Here is a 21,176-nt window from a genome sequence, read left to right as displayed (position 1 = left end):
ATTTGTTCGTGGAGTCAAGTATGCGGCAACAAGAGGAATGTAGGAAAACGATGACATCGAAGCGAGCGGTGGTTGAGGCTCGGGATTGTGACGGATCGCGTTCCTGGATGGTGGTATGTGTGTGCTTTGACCGCTGACGAGCGCGTTGACCGCGCCAACTCACGCTTGCGGAAGCCGAGAAGGGGCTGTGCGACGCCTGAAATCAGACGGATGGGTGACTTCACGATCCTGTGGGCAGAGTGCGGAATGGGGCGTACCTGCGCACATCTGCTTTTTGCGAGCGGATCTGCAGGAGTCAAGTGTGAGGAGTTATTTAGTAGCAGTTTGCTATAGTGTGTACTGAACTTATGATTGGGTGCGTGTTTGTGGGCTGTGCAACATGGCCCAGGGTGATTGTTTGATAGATATACTGTATGGTTAAATAAGTTGTTTGACAAAATAAATAGAGTCTTGCCAATCATTATACCACAGCACTCCACTGCGATATCAAAGGTGTGTGTGCTGACTGTGTTGGTGAACAAGTGATGACCGTACTGCTTGAAATAAAGTCTTCAGTCCCTTCCCCCCTGCAAAATTAAAGGATGTGAGTTACGTTACTATAAGTGCAGTTTATTATTTGACGCGATTCTTATATGCTACCAGTGAAAAAAAGGTAAGTGACGTAGAAAGTTCGTATGTGTGATCAATTATTGTGTTGTGATTTGAACTTGTGATAGATTTTTGTTATGGATTTAAGGAAAATGGATTTCTCAGCGAGAAAATCGGACATCTTGAATAAATAATAAATGATAATAATAAGTAGAAGTACAGTTTTCGAGACATTATCGTGTTGGAATTTGGCGCAATTCTCTAGTGGAGGTAAGCCTATAAAAATAAATAATAACAATAAATGAAAATGAATAATAATAAATGATAATGAATGACAATGAATGATAATGAATGTTAATAAATGATAATGAATTATAAACAAAAGTAAGGTTTTGTAGCCGTTATCATATTGGAATTGGAATTTGGAGGGAATTTTCTAGTAGAGGCAGATCAATAATAATAAATAATAATAAATGATAATAAATAATAATAAATGATAATGAATATTAATAAATAATAATCATTAATAATGAATAATAATAATAAAAGAGAAGTACGGTTTTGCATGCATTATCCCGTTGGAATTTGAATTTTTTCTGGAGGCTTAGGTTAGTGGACATAGCCGAATTGGTCTATTTAAATAAAAATAGATGATAGTGAATGTTAATAAATGATAATCAATAATAATAAAGACAAGTAAGGTTCTGCATGCATTATCCTGTTGGAATTCAAACTACTCGCTATTTTTTCTTCTGGGATCTTGGGTTAGTGGACGTAGCACAATTGGCCTATTTTCCTGCCAAAATTCTCACTTCCCGCCATTTTTTCTTGAGGTTAGGTTAGCGGACGTAGCACCATAGGCCTATTTTCCCACCAAAATCCGCCATATAGGATGACGTCATGTGGTGATGCCAAGTCTAGATGCCGCCATCTTGGATGACGTCATCACCGGCAACTTGAATAAATTTGGCAACAATGCAGCGTGAGCTGACACCCCTTGTCCCCCTACTGCCGTGTGCAGCTACATTTCGTTGCACAAATAATCATAAATGCCGAACAATGCTATACATTCCACGAAATGGCAAGGTACGCAAGATGTTTTGAATTACAGGAACAAAATTAAATCAATACTTTATCACAAACTGAACTAAATCAGCAACTTACCGGCAAACTGTCTTCCCCAACCGCTGAGCAAGGCAGTTCTTCCCACGAAGGTTTCATTGACGTCGCTGGAGGAAGGTAACGTCACCAGTGCAATGAAACCTCCAGGAAAAAAATATTAAATTCTTTATACTGGCAATATTTTCAATATTTTATGTTTAAATTCTGTAAATATAGGAAGCAGTATCATCTGACAAAGGAGATAAATTGAAATAATACCCCTTTGCAGTCCTCATGTAAGTTACTTAATTACTTTGAAATTATGCTGTATCAATATTTTAATGTTTAATAAGAGTCTGCTTTAATGTGAATCTTGAGCTGTATATTTGACACAGTGTTAAGCAAACTGAAACATCTTTTTCATTTCTCATGGCAGTATTTATTGCGCATTGCATGTGTCTGATAAATAAAAGGCTGGTTCAGTAGCCACATAAGGTAGCCACATATGAGTTACTAACAAACACACAATATAGGTAGTGGAATCGTGGGTAGAATGGGGTTCTGAGGCGGAATCACGATTGACGTTTTTAGGTGTCAAGTAGATGGTGCCACTTAGCAGTAATAAGTTGAACTCTATCACCTTGGTGCTCTTCAACTGAAGCAGTCATATGTTTTCGTGTTCAGCACTGTTATGTGAAATTTCCATTGTGTGATATTTTACTCCTGCCCTGGAATTCCTGATCATTTTTTAACCAAAGTAATGTATACATACAATGAGGCAACGAACAATCCTGTCGATGTTCTTATTTCCGACCAGTAGGGGTATTTGAAAGCTTCAAACAATTTGCTCTTCCCCAGTTTATTCAGCAAACACGTATTAGGAAAAGAAGAGAAAACACTGACTATGAAGTTCAAAAAATTGGCTGTAAAGTATATCAGCGAATTTATGGATGAACAGGAACTTGAGCTCATTAACTACTTAAAAACAATGACAGCTAAGTTATTCGATCCAACAATAAAAGACTTGCCTATCTTACCTTCTCGTTTCACTGTAAGAAATGGCATTGCCCACGGATTTAAAAATGAAATCGGGTTAATGGGTTCGTTAAGATACATCCTGTTTCATCTGTTCTCAAACACAAAGCAACATCTGGTGCTAGAACCATGGGCTTCAAAAAAGTAGCTGTAGGTGCCTTTTTTCGTTGCTAACAAGTTTACTTAAGAAACACAAACTAAAAGCTTCTCAGATATTTAATTGCGATGATACAGGTGTCTCAGTGAACCCTAAAAACCAATCAAAATTCGTAGCTTGCAAGGGGAAACGTCAAGTTACATAGTTACTGTCCGCAGAAAGGACTGAAATTGCAACATACTTCATTTGTTTGTCGGCAAGCGGAGCTAACATGCCCTCGATGTTCATCATTCCTCGAAAGAAGCAACAGAAAGAATCTAAGATACAATTGCCACCAGGTGGTTGGGTGAGGTACACAACATTGGATGGATGGCTCCAGGGACATTTTTTGTAGAATTATCTAAGACATCAAAAGACTTGAATGAGATTCAAGGTTCGCAGGAGAGCTTCTGTAAAGTTTGTAAGGTAGGAGACGAGGTTCTGGCAGAAGTAAAGCTGTGAGGACGGGACGTGAGTCGTATTTGGGTGGCTCAGTTGGTAGAGCACTTGCCCGCAAAAGGCAAAGGTCCCGAGTTTCAGTCTCGGTCTGGCACACAGTTTTAACCTGCCAGGAAGTTTCATCAAAAGACTTACCAGCTTTTCTATTAAATATCCGCTCAACATGTACCTAGAACCTTGAAATTACAAGATATGAGAGGGAGAGTGGCATTTCGTTGCTATGTCAGGCTATGAACAGGCTTAAGAAAAGGACACTGGCGTTGAATGCCGTTATTAAAACTCTCTTAAAAGGAAATACATGTAGAGCAAAGAAGAGAATTCTGCATTTTCACTAGTTTTGTATGTTTTTATAACTGCTTATCCTTACTGCCCCATTGTGCTCAATGCCTGGAATACACTTTCTCTTTTTGCAATGAAGAAGATTTATTCTTTTGTTTGTCAACGATATTATTGCATTTTAATTATTATTAGACGATAACAGCACAGTAGTAAATATGAAATGGAGTTGAAAATCAACAAGGAAAACCAATATCGACATGTTGTGTGACTGTAGAGCATGTGTAGGTGCAAAGTATGTGTGTGTGTGTGTGTGTGTGTGTGTGTGTGTGTGTGTGTGTGGGTGGGTGGGTGGGTGGGTGGGTGGGTGAGTGGTTTGGTGGGTGGGTGGGTGGGTGTGGGTGTACAAATTTTACACCGAACTGTCAACCCAATTCACAAATTTCACTAATTACAGAAACCACATGCCATCTGAGAACTATCAAATGTAGCACAACGACATACTGACTTCATCTATAAGCAACCTACGAAATACACGCCTGGAAATTGAAATAAGAAGACCGTGAATTCATTGTCCCAGGAAGGGGAAACTTTATTGACACATTCCTGGGGTCAGATACATCACATGATCACACTGACAGAACCACAGGCACATAGACACAGGCAACAAAGCATGCACAATGTCGGCACTAGTACAGTGTATATCCACCTTTCGCAGCAATGCAGGCTGCTATTCTCCCATTGAGACGATCTTAGAGATGCTGGATGTAGTCCTGTGGAACGGCTTGCCATGCCATTTCCACCTGGCGCCTCAGTTGGACCAGCGTTCGTGCTGGACGTGCAGACCACGTGAGACGACGCTTCATCCAGTCCCAAACATGCTCAATGGGGGACATATCCGGAGATCTTGCTGGCCAGGGTAGTTGACTTACACCTTCTAGAGCACGTTGGGTGGCACGAGATATATGTGGACGTGCATTGTCCTGTTGGAACAGCAAGTTCCCTTGCCGGTCTTGGAATGGTAGAACGATGGGTTCGATGATGGTTTGGATGTACCGTGCACTATTCAGTGTCCCCTCGACGATCACCAGAGGTGTACGGCCAGTGTAGGAGATCGCTCCCCACACCATGATGCCGGTTGTTGGCCCTGTGTGCCTCGGTTGTATGCAGTCCTGATTGTGGCGCTCACCTGCACGGCGCCAAACACGCATACGACCATCATTGGCACCAAGGCAGAAGCGACTCTCATCGCTGAAGAACACACGTGTCCATTCGTCCCTCCATTCACGCCTGTCGTGACACCACTGGAGGCGGGCTGCACGATGTTGGGGCGTGAGTGGAAGACGGCCTAACGGCGTGCGGGACCGTAGCCCAGCTTCATGGAGACGGTTGCGAATGGTCCTCGCCGATACCCAAGGAGCAACAGTGTCCCTAATTTGCTGGGAAGTGGCTGTGTGGTCCCCTACGGCACTGCATAGGATCCTACGGTCTTGGCGTGCATCCGTGCGTCGCTGCGGTCCGGTCCCAGGTCGACGGGCACGTTCACCTTCCGCCGACCACTGGCGACAACATCGATGTACTGTGGAGACCTCAAGCCCCACGTGTTGAGCAATTCGGCGGTACGTCCACCCGGCCTCCCGCATGCCCACTATACGCCCTCACTCAAAGTCTGTCAACTGCACATACGGTTCACGTCCACGCTGTGGCGGCATGCCACCAGTGTTAAAGACTGCGATGGAGCTCCGTATGAAACGGCAAACTGGCTGACACTGATTGCGGCGGTGCACAAATGCTGCGCAGCTAGCGCCATTCGACGGCCAACACCGCGGTTCCTGGTTGTCCGCTGTGCCATGCGTGTGATCATTACTTGTACAGCCCTCTCGCAGTGTCCGGAGTAAGTATGGTGGGTCTGACACACCGGTGTCAATGTGTTCTTTTTTCCATTTCCAGGAGTGTATGCAGGGCTTTTTGGCTAAGTCGGCAGAAGAACAAAAGGAAAATGGGGATGAGGAAACGTAAGAGGAGAGAAAAAATTAAAGGTAGTGGAAGACACAGGAAAGAGGAAAGGAGAAGCAACAAGAGCGGTGAGAAATATTTCAAAAATATTATGAATTTAGAAAAAAAGGTGAATAATGCTCTTACTCACCAATTACTGACAATAGATAATAAAGTGGTACAGTGAGTAATCCAGAGACAAACGAATTGTCAAGGAGCTGGATGAACAGAATGAGATTAAAAACTTATGAAAGCAACAAGAGAAATCAAAGTAGTAAATGAGATTGCAGTACTAATTGGATAAAGCTATTGTTGAAGTTCAAGCTCAGATAATTAAAAAATGAAAGAAATTGATTTGCCTGTGAGCAATGTAAATGTCACAGAAGGTGAATTCTGCCATGAAATGAAAAAGCAGTAAGGTAGAATAATTAAGAGTAATGATACTCCACAACTCCACAGTAGTTGCGGAGATGACAGTATACTATTTGAGAAACTTAAAGGGCTGATACCAGTGTCAGTACGAGGGGGTGAGCTGATAGCTCTAATTCAGGAAGTATTAATTCGAATGAGAATCACGATTGATGGGAGCAGTTACGCTTTTACACTGGCGAAGGTATTACACATAACATTCTTGCCTTTAATCCTTAGGGTAAAACTCATCCATATTTTATTCTGAAAGGTTTTGAAGATACTTAACCAGCACCAAGATTTTGAGGAAGTAAAAGAAATTTTGTCATTAACCACTTAGTGCACTGGAATGGTGATTGTAAATTTTGGAGAAATTTAATATATATGAATAGTTTGGGCAAAATTATGATATTAGACACTTAGAAAAGCTGAAGGTGACTCTTGTTAGACAACAGAATTAAATAATGAATCATGGGGCAGATACAAGAATTTTGTAGAGAGAGATAAAAACCAAACTAAATATCAAGTGTTGCAGCTATTTCAAGATAGGTGTGATATCTTGAATGTAGAATACAAATAATTCTAATACTGAGTCAGGAAGCAGATGGTAAACCTGAGGTGAATTATTGTCAGACAACACACAGTCGTCATCATCATAATCTTCACTTCAAGTATTAGAATTTTCTTTGTTTAGCTTGTTAAAGTACCTATCACTACCTCAGCCTTACTTGTTTTCTTCTCCCAACTGGTTTAATTCTTCTTATCTGGAGAAGTAACCTTTCTTCACTCTTTCTTTCGGCATATTCATTCCAGTTACTCCTACTCCATTGTGTTTTATTGAAGATGTCAAATATATCCAGTTCTTCCGAATTTATAAATTTTGTTGGTTCTTGAGCATCCCTTTTGCTACTCATAGGAATCTTAAACCTGTTGCTTCTATACGACTTTCTTGACTTTTACATATCCAACTTTAATTCCATCTACTGTATTCCCTGTTGAGCATGTATCTTAGTACCACAAGTTCTGGTGGATATTATGTATCTGAGAAACTTCTTATCCTGTTCTATTTAGCATTTCATTGTTTTATAAATCATCATTTGTCTTTTTTCAATATTGCCTTCTATTGTGATTACAAAAATATCCCAAGACTCTCACAAGAATTTCACTGTTCATTTTCCTACCTTCCTCTCATTTGTAATTTGATGTTTCACTTCTGCTGCTTCATTGAGATACTTAATAAAAGCATACTGTTGTCTCCTTTTAATTTCATGCAATTTTGATGTCCAGATTTTTAACTCTTCCATCCTTCTCATCTATTTCTTTTTCTTAAGGCTTCTTCAGCAGTTTTCTTCACTCCATTTTCTATATTTTTCAATTCTTCTCTGTTTCTTTCAATGCTTCTTTCTTCTCTAGTTCTTTATTAAGTCTCTTCTGTCACAGATATCGTATGCTTTGTTCATTTGGTAGATATTCTTTGTAGATTTATTCCTTTATCTTTTCTTATGTCAGCCATTTACTCTTTCTCCATTTTGAATACATATGTAGTTGAGATACCACTAAGAAATGATAGAACCTATGTCTTGTCCCCTGTATACAACTGTGCCTCTTACTTTGCTTTTTAATTTTCTGTTAATGTTAATGTAATCAATAATAGGCATAAATCTTCGAGCTCATAGTCTATATTTAAGTATTGGTGTGGAAGGATATTTAGCTTGTTAAAAGAGACAAAATCTCTAGGTAATCTTCCATTTATATTTATGAAATTTTCTCTCATCATTCCCACAATCTTTGGGTTATGTTTATTCGCTACTGTTGCATTTAAATCTCCTGTCACTAGTATTTGATGTTTATTATTATACTCATTCAAAACCAAATGCAGTTTAGCATAGAAATCTGTAGACTTCACATTTTTCCCTTCATCAGGAGTATAAACTTCAATGACAGTCAAGTTTTGTTTCTCTTCTCTGGCAGTTAAACCTGCAATTGTGTCATTTATGCAACTGTACTCTATTATTCTCTTTTACAGTCTCTTATGTATATAAATGACAACCCCTTTGCCTGTTACCTCCTGTTTCTGTGTTCTGTTATATAAAATCAAATATTTCTGTCCATACTTGTTACTCTGTAGCTTTCTCTTCGATTCTATTATGCAAACTCTGTTTACCTCGACATTTTTAAAAATTGTTTCCCAGCTTCTTTTGTTTCCTTGCTGAACCTCTGACATTCCATGTTGCTACCTTAATAGTATTAGCAGTCCATTTATTCTTAACCTTTCTCTTTCTGGGCTTGTCATTATTATATTTTAGTTTCATCTGATGCTGTTTTGGTTACTAGTTTACTTCCTCATTTTAACAATAAATTAATCCAGTGTACATATCTGCCTGTAAATCAACTGAAACTACAAATACAGCATGGAAATTCCAAGTAATAATAACTACTGCTAAAGATGGCAAATTCTGATTAGTGGTATGTATTTTTTCCTCTAGGTACATTGAAGGAGTCTTGCAATTACAGCAGTCTTGGGGCCTTTGGGCGGGTTGGCGAAGGTTCACTTAGAGAAATAATCGTAGTCATAAAGATGTTTCTGCTGAAAGCCAGTTTTTGGCATTAAAGTGTTGGTTGGAATGGTCTACCATACTGATGAAACAGGAGTGTGGATTGAGGACAACAAATTTCATTAAGTGTGAAGTACAAGAATCGTTTTTAGTAGAGACAAAAATCTGAAAGAGGGAGAACACACGACTATGAAGCCTGGGTGCAGCTGCTCGACCCAGAGGAAGCAAATTGCAATGTTTGTTTAAAATTTAGTGAGAAGTCTACAATTGGCTCATAGTATTTTGGTAGCACGATGGAGTTCCTGCATATGCATCTGTGGATGCCTTATCATTGGCCATAGCTTGAAATTGTTATAGGAGAGATTTTCTTCTCCATGCGAAAGGGGATTCTGTCTCATTGGCTAATCATAACAAAATCCTTAAGAATGGGAATTTGTTAAATTATAGTTGGTCAACGAGATTTCGACGCTAACAGAACTAGCTATGTTTCATATAGGAAAAGGAAAATAAGTGGACGCTTCTCCGCAGGGAGTCATAGAAAGTTCTTGCTGGTTTCGTGTGGTTAAGAACAGTTCTTTTTGGGACGTCTTAGAATTGCAGGTTGAGGCGTTTTTGACTTGGAGCAGGAATCGGAGGTCAGATTAGACGTGCTGTTCTCAGCCATAAATGCAGCCATCTTCTGCTCTTGTCTATCTTTAGGGCGAGAAGCATTGGTTGCATTTGCATCCTTCGAGACCATGAAACATGAATTCATTTATCTTGGATCACGGTTTTGTTTTGCTGATCTGACCTTCACAACCAACGTGTTGCATCCACAATGCGCTTAGGTGAGAGTACTGATGTTTGCTCATACTTTTGTGAGATCAATCGTTAATTCATTATCTGTCTGTTCAGTCAATGGACGTATTTCCAAGACATTTTTAAATCGTTTCTTCCATGTACCCACCGCCAGTGCCACGGGTACAGTATGCATTCGTAATTACTTGTCCACTTGTTAATTGTTCATATTCTTGATTAATGGATAAAATATTCTCTAGATCTTTTGGCAGTAGAGCAAAATGTTATACTGACCATTAATTTATTCTCATATTGTGATGAATCTCGTTATCAATATGTCCATGTGGGATGTGATAGCCATTCCTTCACACTTAATGGAGCCACTCCTAGCAATTATTATTTAATAAGCTGTCATCCCTCCAAAAAGTTGTATTATTTTAGTTGACATGAGCATTTGGAGAGCTGTCCATCCCTGAACGTTACAAAGGATAGAGTCTGTAGCATCTCTGGAGTATGCTAAGCTGCTCAGCTGGCATGTCACATACGCATTTGTTGCATGGTGTGCTCGGAAGGTTGAGGCCTAAGTAGTGCATCCCATATCTGGATGATTTAGTCCTGTATTTCAGCGATATTCTGGAACATTTTTTACGTTTACGTGAGGTTATTGATCGTTTATGTGTGTCACAATTAATTCTGAGCTTGGTCAAGTGCATGTTATCTTACAAGATATCCAGTATTTGGGTCACGTTATATGCTGAGATGGTGTTCTCACCGACTAGCTACTTGTTGAGGCTGTAAAAGATTTTCCTACTCCCAATTTGTTGAAGGAGTTGCAGTAATATTTGGCCCTCACAAATTTTTTTCAACACTTAGTTCCAAAGTTTGCAGAAACTGCAAAGCCCCTTACGCAATTGTTGAGGAAGGGGTTGCAGTTCCATTGGCCGCCAAAATACGAAGCAACACCTGACAAACTAAATCATTTTTAATATCAAGCCTGGTTCTCGTTTTTTCAAATTTCCAAAAATGGTTCGTCTTTTTATGTGACTTAAGCGATTTTTCGTTAGGTATCATGCTGAATCAAGAAGTAGTATTCCATAGGTTACGCATCAAGGCAGCCCAATCGGACAGAGGGAAATTACTCAGTGACAGAGAATGAAATACTTGCATTAATTTTTAGAAGCAGTTGTTACCAGTGTTACTTCCACAGTTGACATTTTAAGGTGATAACCAACAATGCAGCACTCAAATGACGATTACTACTCAAAGACCTGACTAGTAGGTTAATAAGGTGGGCTTTGTGTCTGAGTGAGTAGAACTCTGAACTAACACATTGGTCAGAAAGGTCACTCGCGATCTCCGATGCGGTCAGCCACAGGTATGCACTGGCATGGGCAACACTGACTGAAGGGCACTGCAAAACACTGACCCCGATTGTCAGTGGTTTTCCAAGCAGCGAGAGTTCTGAACGAAGGATGACATGTTATACAGGACAACAAAAATAAGCCATGTTTGCTAATATTAGAGAGGTTATGGAACGAGGTGCTGAGGCAGGCCACCTATTCAGTTTTGGCAGGACTTTCGGGTCACAAGGTGCCTGAGTGGAGGCTATTAGAAAGTTATTGGTGGATGACGAGCAGACAGAGTGTAGACCATTACATGAAGAACTGTGTCGCACGTACGCAAAAGAGAAGTGCAAGTTGGATATTTTGGGACCCCAAGCTAAAACACTGACAGGGAACAGATATGTGTCGACGATAATATGTCGTCTTTTGCTCTTAATTTCTATGGTAGACTTACAGAGCCAAAGTGCCACAACAGTTGGTCAGGTAATAATGAACCAATAGATGCTCCGTTTTGTGACTCCTGAGACCATAATAACAAACGAATGATCTAATTTTATATCTGAGTCGATGTAGCAGTTGCACACGTTGTTGAATATTAAGAAACCGTGAACGATCGCTTTGTATCCACAGATAAATGATCGAACTGGACAGGTTCATAGAACGACAGCAAAAATGGTAAGTAACATACTAATTTTCAGCACAATAATTGAGATACGCTATTGGCTTACATCACAACAACTTGTAGTTCAACAATCCATACAAAATACAATGTTGTCATCACACAATATGGTTTTTGATCGTAAAATGCCGCAATTCTGTCAATTCTGTGAGCTGCCACTGGAAGGTGACCTTTCATCAATAAAGGACTTTGGCAGAGGTTGAAAACTTGTTGGTGGCAAGTGGCAACAATTTTTCCTAAGTATCATCTGAGTCAGTGGGGATGATAACCAATCCTTAACTGCTGAAGGGAAAAACAAAATGCTTGTGTCGCGATATCAAGGTCCTTTCCCGGTGATTAGAATGGCGTCACCTGTTCATGTCAATTTACTGATCAAACTGGACCCAGGGTAACTTATGGGAATCGGATTCGTCGACTTACGGGTACTATTGGAGAGCTGCCTCCTTTGTCCGCAGGATCTTCGAACGGAGAGGTCAGGAGTGGAAAATAAAGGAAAAGCCTGAGGCAAAGGTAACCACATAATTCTCTCTAACTTGAACGGCTCATCGTTATGCAAGTTCACCTCCAGAAACGATTAAAAAGCTAACAGTAGAATTTTCTTTTCCCGCAGGGCACATGGTCCTATCCACAGAACACCTCACTTTCCTAAATAGTGTAATGAATTCGACCATATTCGTCTCAGTATATCGGATGATTTCCTCGCAGCATGGCCGAATACAGTGGAACGCCTTTTAGAACTTGTAACGAACTACCGGCGCGAACAGCAGCAATGACTTATAGCCACTGCATCTTCGACAACAGCTGACCATGTTTTTTCATGTCGTCATAGGAATTGTGTGCCATCTATTCAAGATAAAAGCTGCCTAAATCTCACCATTACCAAACTTCAACCTAACGGTTTGACATAGTGGAAACAGCTCCAACCAAAAACAAAATGAAAACAATGAGCATAGCCCGTAGGGAAGAGACAAGTGTGAGACTTCATGCGCCCACAGTATACGCAGAGCCATGATGTACAAAGGGCAAAAACACTGAAGACTCGTGGAGAGAAGTAGTGAAGAACATAGTAGCACAACAAATAAATATGAATGACCTAGCAATTTTAGATAAACTTAATGCGTATAGTGCTTTCCAAAAATAGTAAAATTTAGAGACGAATTCTTCTATGAAGGGAAGGAGAGGAGAGGCAAAGTGATTAAATGGATTATAAGCATTAAAAAGGGTTGAACAAGTGCTGTGACTTCTGTTAACAACTCAGGAGGACGAGGGCATGTCGCAAGTAGACTGCTGAACAACCAAATCAGACAACAGAATGGCGAAACGAGGATGGCAACACGTGGGCCATGTGACGACCGACAGCATGCTGCGCACCGAGGTGACGCCACGTGGAGCAGTAACAGTGCCCTCATCACATTAACTGGGGCTATCGGCAAATGCTGGATCATTGCATCGTCCTACTGACCCGTGGACAGATGTCTCCAGGGGGGAAACATACTTAACGACTGCAGACCTGTCTGCCATCATCTGATGCAGCTCAGCGTCACCTGTGGCATCCTGAGCCACAACCATAATGAACACCGAGACGAAACCTCGAACTCCAGACTCTGCCTGCCCATCCACCAGACAGCCACTGTCACTGTGATGGATGGAATGAAGACCTGCTCACAGCCATTGAAGTCACGCCTCCCCAGATGCGATAGCTGTGCCCTGAAACGGTCAGCATCAGTGGAAGGCTGACGCCCCCTCCATGCCACAGTGGCACATTCCCTCGCCACTCTATCAGCAACACACTGCCGCAGCAGGAGCCCCTGTGCCTGTCCGCTAGTAACTGTCCCTGCCAGTGTATTATGAGGAGACGACAATTCTCTCTCAGGCCATCCAGCAATTGTGATATCTTGTTCCTGAAATAAAGGACCCATATTTGTTGTCAGGAGTTATCTGCTGTCCACGCCCTCCCACCTCCTGTCGGAGAATCCACAGTCCCGCCAGTCACTATGCCTTACCTCCTTGTACAGGATTCCTTCTCTACAGTTGAATGGCTGAAGCAATTATCATACATGATACAGCCTTTCTAACAGCTGCTTACAGCTCAGTGCAACTTGCCTGCACAACCTTTGAATAACAGGCTCTTCATATATAAAAGAGCTCAGTGCCAACTAATTCAAAATAACATGCGCTGAATTACTAGGAAAGACCAATTAGGATTGCCCATGTCTAATCACATCAGACTGGTTGAGCCAATAGATTATCCCTTCTTTTTCCATTCAAAATCTACATGCTCACGTATCATAACCACACCTTAGTTCTTCATTGGTCAAACTGCAGACTCCAAAGCCCTCAAGTAAAACTGACCTACTTCTCATGTAGCAGAGAAAAATACCCAAATCAATCAACATGGGACCGCAATATAAAGGCAAATAGCTCTTGCATTACCAGTTCAAAAAATATGCGATCCAAGTGAAGCGTGGCTGAATGAACAGACACTTTGCAAGGCAACAGATTCTTATGTAGCTACCTATACAGTAAGCGCGAAAATCAGAAAATTGTCGGGTTTCGGAAGATTACCCTAGGCAATTACCTCGTGTAACCGTGGAATATGTTTCACGATATCCCTGAAATCCACGATTATATAGCCACATATAGCATGCATTGCTTCGACTTCAACCCTCGCAATACACCACCCAACAAACGCTGGAAAGTAGCAGGGGCGGTCTAAATCCCAAAGGACATACAACGATATTGGAATTGTCCAGCTGGTGCCGAAAAAGCCATTTTTTTATGGCGCCACTTCCGATTGGTGGTAACCACTCTACAAATCTAAAGTGGTAAAATACCTGCACTGACCTAGACTGTCTGATGTCTGCATTATGTTTAGATTTGGCTATGCATCCTACACTGCCTTCTGGTTCAAGAAGTGGTAGTCATAACAAAACTGATAACGCCTTACCTCCATCCACAGATTTTGTTTCCTCACAATGACTACTTGAGTAGACCATGGACTATTGCTAGTTTCTATAATTTCGTCCCCAATTTTCTTATTGATAAAATCTTCCATAACTTGCTGTAAGTCTTGTGGGATTCGAAACAGCCTCTTATAGGCTGGGACCTCGTTCCCATTGTAAAAATGATGTTCTATCAGTGGCGTAGCAAGCAACGGAGCTGAAGAGTGGATAAGTCTACATACTCTCCCAAAAGTTTCTCGATTGCCTCCCTGTCTTGTCCCTCCAGATCTGCTACCTTATCATTTAGTGGGATTCAGTCAACAGACTCTTCTGGAGCTGTGTAATTAACTGTAAATCTCTGGGTAACTCCTCATCTAATACTTCCAAATTCACTATCTGGGTCCTTTGTAGTATTTGTACATTATCTGCACTGACAGGTGCTACTTCCGTATTTCCCGTCTCACGAATATTGGACATGGTAATTTGAATATAACATTTCACTGTATCTAACTTTTCACTCTCAGACAATGGTTCGATGATACATGAAGAATTGCAGTACACATGTCAGCCCAGATTATTTTCCACGCACCTTTCTGTATAACATCCCACGTCTTCAGTTTAAGAAGCTTTCAACTTCAGTTTAAGAGGTTTCCCCAAGCCTAGCGGTGATTCTTGTGACAGTCATAGAGCCCGACTGAAGCAATGTTCCATCTAGTTACACCCTTCGTCGTTCCAAAACCAGGAAAACTGACGCTGCAGCATCTGCCAACAATGAGAAAAACTTCTGCACTAACCTGGAAGTTAGCTTCCCCCAACCAGGAAACTGAATATCCCATATCATACGACTTCCACCTATACCACTGAATATTCAGTGTGGCACCCCTATCTCCTTTCTCCCGAGCATACCTCTGATCGCCATAGATACCTGTGAATCAGTATCCATTAAAAACTCACACAACCTATTTCCCACATAGCCGGTAAGAAAAAAATTACTTGTAGAACAAATTATCGAATTGCAACCCCATATCGCTGTACCAGATGAAAATACATATTTGAGAAGCATGTTTGTTATTCAACAAATACTTGATAATTAGAGAGTATGATTACCATATGATTAGATTTTAAACAGGAAAGCTACAAACACATTTAAGTATACTTGTAGACACACATCAAACTATGAAGAAAAAAAAGTCTAGAATCTAACCCAGAGTCGATCAACTTGTACAACAAAGTGAAAGAAGAACTTAATCCGAATATTAATTTTTACAGAAATTACTTTTCGTTAGGGCACCAACTTTTACAAGTTGTAACATAACTTTTATACAATTTTAACAATATAAACCCGATACGGCAGATATAGATATTCCTTTTACTAAAAGTAGCTTTTTCCTTCACAATGGGTACACTGAACAACAAATTTTTTAAAAAAAAGATTTTATTTTTACCTACCCAAATACTGTTTATTTTTCCTAATTCCAACTTTTTAACAAATACTTTATCTCATTTCTTTCCCAAACGTTTCTCAACAAGATATACTTTAGAATATTTTTGCCTCCTATAGCTCACATTCTTAAAGTGTCTTATGGTCTTTCACGCATCCAATGACTTTAAATTAAATGTTGTTGAATTAAAAAGAATAATATCAACTTCAAAAATTTCTGTTGACAACCTGGTTGTGTATCTTTCTTCAAAAATTGCTTATAATTGCTGATTCTATCACCAACTTTATATTCAGATTCAACATTATCTAAAATGACCACTGGCTAATAATTTTTGTTATTAACTTCTATTGATTTAATTTTTATTGCTGAATGTTTTGTATCATTGTATTGATCAAACAATTTTTCAACTAATGCAATCCATTTACAATTTACTAGTCAGTCAAATACTTTCCACATCATTTGTTTAAGCGTTGTATTAAATTTTTCAACAATAGACTCTTTTATTCAGTAAAAATTGGATAATGATTAACATTATATTTTTCCATAAATTCTAGAAATTATTTATTCTAGAATTATTTACCATTACCTGTTTGTAAATTTCTTCAAGTTCTATATCTAAACATTATTTCGAAAGCATCAAACACATTTTTACAAGATTTATATTTAATTGGAAAAATCCAAGTGTATTTTGAAAAACACAATTACAGTTAACCGAAATGGATATCCTTTATTTATTTTTGAAATTCCTTCCAATGTACTGGAGCCCTTTTCTACTCGTTCATATTGCCATATATCATTTATACTAAAAGAAATGACATTCATTCTTTTGAAAAATTTTCTCATTCATTAATGCAATTAATTAATAATTCTTTCAGGCATATTTGAAGGACTGGGTGAATCATTGTCTCCCAATTTACTTTTTTGTTTTACACATTGTACAAACTCCATCAATCATCTCTGCTCATTTTTAGTTGTTACTTTGAGGATTACATGTTTAAGTAAATTTTCTGCATTTCAGCATTAGATGTGACTAGAATGAAATTTTCACTCTACAGTGGAGTGTGCGCTGATATGAAACTTCCTGGCAGTTTAAAACTGTGTGCCGGACCGAGACTCGAACTTGGGACCTTTGCCTTTCGTGGGCAAGTGCTCTACCGACTCAGCTACCCAAACACAACTCACGCCCCGTCCTCACACCTTGAATTTCGCCAGTACCTCGTCTCCTACATTCCCAACTTTACAGAAGCTCTCCTGAAAACCTTGCAGAACTAAGGTAGAGCACTTGCCCGTGAAAGGCAAAGGTCCCGAGTTTGAGTCTCGGTCCGCCACACAGTTTTAATCTGCCAGGAAGTTTCATATCAGCGCACACACCGCTGTATAGAGAAAATTTAATTCTAGAAACATCCCCCATGGTGTGGCTAAGCCATGTCTCCGCAATATCCTTTCTTCCTGGAGTGCTAGTTCTGCAGGGTTTGCAGGAGAGCTTCTGTGAAGTTTGGAAGGTAGGAGTAAAGGTACCGGCGGTATTACAACAGTGAGGACGGGGCGTGAATCATACTTGGGTAGCTCAGTCGGTAGGGCACCTGCCCGCGAAATGCAAAGGTCCCGAGTTCTGGTCTCGGTCCGGCACACAGTTTTAATCTGACAGGATGTTTCATTAGATGTGACTGTTCATTTACACAGGTTAAAATGTACTAACCATAAGATTTAAATTTATTGCTGCATTCTGTTATCAACATTAAATTATACAAATTATTCACCAAACAACAGTAATTCTTCTGAAACAGGTACAGTTTTAACAGATTTCTTTAGAGATGTAAATAATTAATCTTTCAATTTCATTTCAAGTGATACTTTATTGAATTGTGTTGGATATAAAATTTGCAGTTCAGCAACATCATATTGTTTTCTCTTTACGTTAAAATGAATAGGTGTCATGTCATCATTTACATTTGCTCCAAATAACATAATTCTCTTGATTTTCACATTATACCTGAATGTTTACTTTAATACTTCATCATCCATAATAAAATTACATATCAATTTATGTTGTCACACATTCCAGATTGAAGATCACTTAACTGGCTAAGTATGGTTTTAAGTATGACCTTGAGAAACAAATATAGAAGCTTTTTCTACTTCCTTCTTTGTAAAGTAATTTGTTTTATCACTACAATGTTGATTAATTTTTCATTAAGATGTGTGCTAGTGATATAGATATTACATTGTGTTAGAATACTTGTATAGCCATTTTTGTAACATTTTCTCCTTTGAAGTATTGTTTGGAACTGCATCATGACTGTTTATTGGATCTTTTAAATCTACTAAGGTTCTACAGTTAAAATAAACACATCCTTTAGTTACTTTAAAAATGGTACATTTTTTTAAGAATTAATAATTCTCTTTTTGGACCTATTTCACTTTTAATTTTTCTAATTGTCCAGCTTTCATATTTCGAGTGATTAGCACATTTATCTTATTTCCATAAATGTCCATTTACTATATTCAAAATTTCATTTGAATTACAATTGTCTGACATTGGCTTTAAAACAAATATACACAGATGGCAACAAATCATTAATATCTTGTGTTAGTGTCTATTATAGTACAAACACTTCTTTAGCAATATATCTACCAAATAATTCAAAATACTTTTATCTTTATTCTTATAATGAGAGATTTAATATTAGCTATTATGATCAGATGTATCTAAATTAACTATTCCAGACTCATATTCTCTAGGATGATTAGGTAATTTATCAATTATAAAAGCACTATGGAAGTATTTGATTTGTAATTGTTTAGTAAGTTTTTTATATCAAAATTACTTAATGCACTACGATATATATGGATTATTTGTTTCAACTTTTTTAATTACATCACCATTTGTCTTCTCGACTGCTAAATCACATATATTTTTGTTGGTCTGTTTCTTTATCACCTTTTTTCTTGTCTATTACTGATTTTGCATCTTCTTCACCAGATAGTGAACTGGTAGATGCTAGATATGATAATATCACCAATTGTAAAGGAAGAAATCCTCCTTGATGTTTTGTTAGTCTGGAAACTCTTTTTTGCTGGGTATTCGATTAGCTTTTTCACAATATGTATAAATTACCAACAGGTTTTTATGTCTTTTGTATGTAGTTAAAAAGTTTGAGTAATATTTAGTTATTCATTACTGAGTTTAATTTTAATTGATTTTGGTTTAGCTTTGCAAATAGGTTGCTAAGTGTAAACAATGCTGAATTTATTTATTTATGTAGATAATAATTTTTGTAAGAATTAATATTTTTTGGAGTCCCCATCTATTATCATGAAGATTCAAAGGTCATACCTGATGTTCTCTTTCTATGTATCATTCCTCTAACAGCTCTGGTGGCTAATTTTTCTCCAATTCATATATCAGAAGCATGCATTCTCTCTTTTGCAGCTAACTGAAGTTTTTTCTTTGCTTCAAATCTTTTATCAAAATCTTTATTGTCTCTATATGCAATCTTTTGTCAGGTAGACATATATCAAAAAATTGTAATATGGTAATTAATTCCCCATACTTTTTACTTCGCCATAATGTGTGTGGCACTGTATTCAGCAATATAATCAAACAGGGACTTCCTCGTGGATGGTTGACAATAAAATCATTAAATTTATTCATTAATGTTTGTATTATTCTCACTTTTATATTCTGATAATTTTTTCTCAGCTAATTCCTCTCCATGAATAACTGAAACTTATCGATTAAATCTCTAACATCATTCATCCAAAAATATTAAACTGGTTTTTCTGTATATTTTTTGTAAAGCCTTCACCTTTTCTTGCATCTGAAAAATCTCAACATTAAAGTGTGTTAATTTTGTAAAATAATCTTACACAATTTGTTTTATCAGACTATTTTATTTTTACCTTGACTTGATCTTCTGTTGTGAGGTAATAAAAGAATATAATGGTCCTTAACTGAATAATATATCTGTATAATATTATAGCGGGAGCTCAAAAAGTCAGTATAAATTTGATAACTTAATAAACCATGTAGATATAGGGGTAAGAATTGACACACTTGCTTGGAATGACATGGGGTTTTATTAGAACCAAAAGAAGAAAGCTCACAAAATGTCCGACAGATGGCGCTGGAAAGCAAAACGTCAGTGACTGCATATGACAATCGTGTATAAAAGGAGCTGTAATGAGAGAGAGAATCAGATGCGCCAGCAGTCGCAGCATGTTGACGTTACCTGAAAAAGCGCTTTTAGTGAAGCTTTATTATCAGAATGGGGAATGTGCTAGTTCAGTGTTACGATCCTATCGCCATAGGAAGGGGATTCTAATGGTCCATTGACAAATGCAGTTGTGTGGAGACTGATTTCGAAGTTCGAAGCCACGGGCTGTTTAGACTATAGACCCTGTAGTGGGCGACCGAGCACAAGGCGTAATGCTGCTGAGACGGTTCAGTAAGAAATGGAGACTGTAGCGGGTTCGTCTATGCACGGGAAGCCAGCGCTCTTGCAGTCGCATGTCGCACCAGCATTCCATACACTACAGTTTGGTTGGCACTTAGGCGTACCCTCCGATGCTATCTGTACAAAATCCATCGGCATCATGAACTGTTACCTGGCGATTTAGTGAAGCGGTGGGCATTTGCGGTGTGGGCGTTTCAAAAGATGCAGAAGATGACGATTGGTTGAGTAACGTGTTGTGGACTGACGAAGCTCATTTCACGATTCGAGGGTCTGTCAACGCCCAAAACTGCAGAATTTGGGCTACTGAAAAGCCTCGAACTGTCGTGGAAACTCCATTGCACGACGAGAAAGTCACAATATGGGCTGGATTTACCACATCTAACGTTATCGGGCCTTTTTTGTTCGAGGAAATGCGTGATTCTCGTTTTTTAACTGCTGCCGTGACGGGTGAAAGGTACGCCGATATGTTACAGTATCCCATCATCCGAAGCCTGGCTGATAAACACCTGCTGGAACGTACGATGTTTGTGCAGGATGGCACTTCACCCCATATTGCTAGACATGTGAAAGACCTCTTGCGCGCGTCGTTTGTTGTTGATCGTGTGCCCAGCTGCCACATTCGTCATGCTTGGCCTCCCAGGTCCCTAAATCTCAGTTCGTGCTATTATTGGCTTTGGGGTTACCTAAAGTCGCAAGTGTATCGTGACTGACCAATATTTCTAGGGATGCTGAAAGACAACATCCAACGCCAATGCCTTACCATGACTCTGGACATGCTTTACAGTGCTGTTCACAACATTATTCATCGACTGCAGCTATTGTTGAGGAACCATGGTGGACATATTGAACATTTCCTGTAAAGAACATCATCTTTGCTTTGTCTTACTGTGTAATGCTAATTATTGCTATTCTGATCAGATGAAGCGCCATCTGTCAGACATTTTTGAACTTTTGTATTATTTTGGTTCTAATAAAACCTCAAG

General features: G+C 39.1%; 1 protein-coding gene across 2 annotated transcripts in view; it reads right to left on the bottom strand.

Moving 5' to 3' along the window:
- Positions 1-21,176, bottom strand: part of LOC126291554 (serine protease 1-like) — a 212,735-nt gene that overhangs the window by 61,051 nt on the left and 130,508 nt on the right. For both annotated transcript variants that reach the window (XM_049985066.1, XM_049985065.1), the window contains exon 4: positions 1,753-1,851. In XM_049985066.1, the coding sequence (XP_049841023.1) occupies positions 1,753-1,851 (99 nt within the window). The remainder of the gene's footprint in view (positions 1-1,752; positions 1,852-21,176) is intronic.

The sequence above is a fragment of the Schistocerca gregaria genome, chromosome 9 (genome assembly GCF_023897955.1).
Source record: "Schistocerca gregaria isolate iqSchGreg1 chromosome 9, iqSchGreg1.2, whole genome shotgun sequence".
NCBI lineage: Eukaryota > Metazoa > Arthropoda > Insecta > Orthoptera > Acrididae > Schistocerca > Schistocerca gregaria.
Note: the sequence above shows the minus strand (reverse complement) of the source record. Positions and strands in the feature narration are given on the sequence as shown.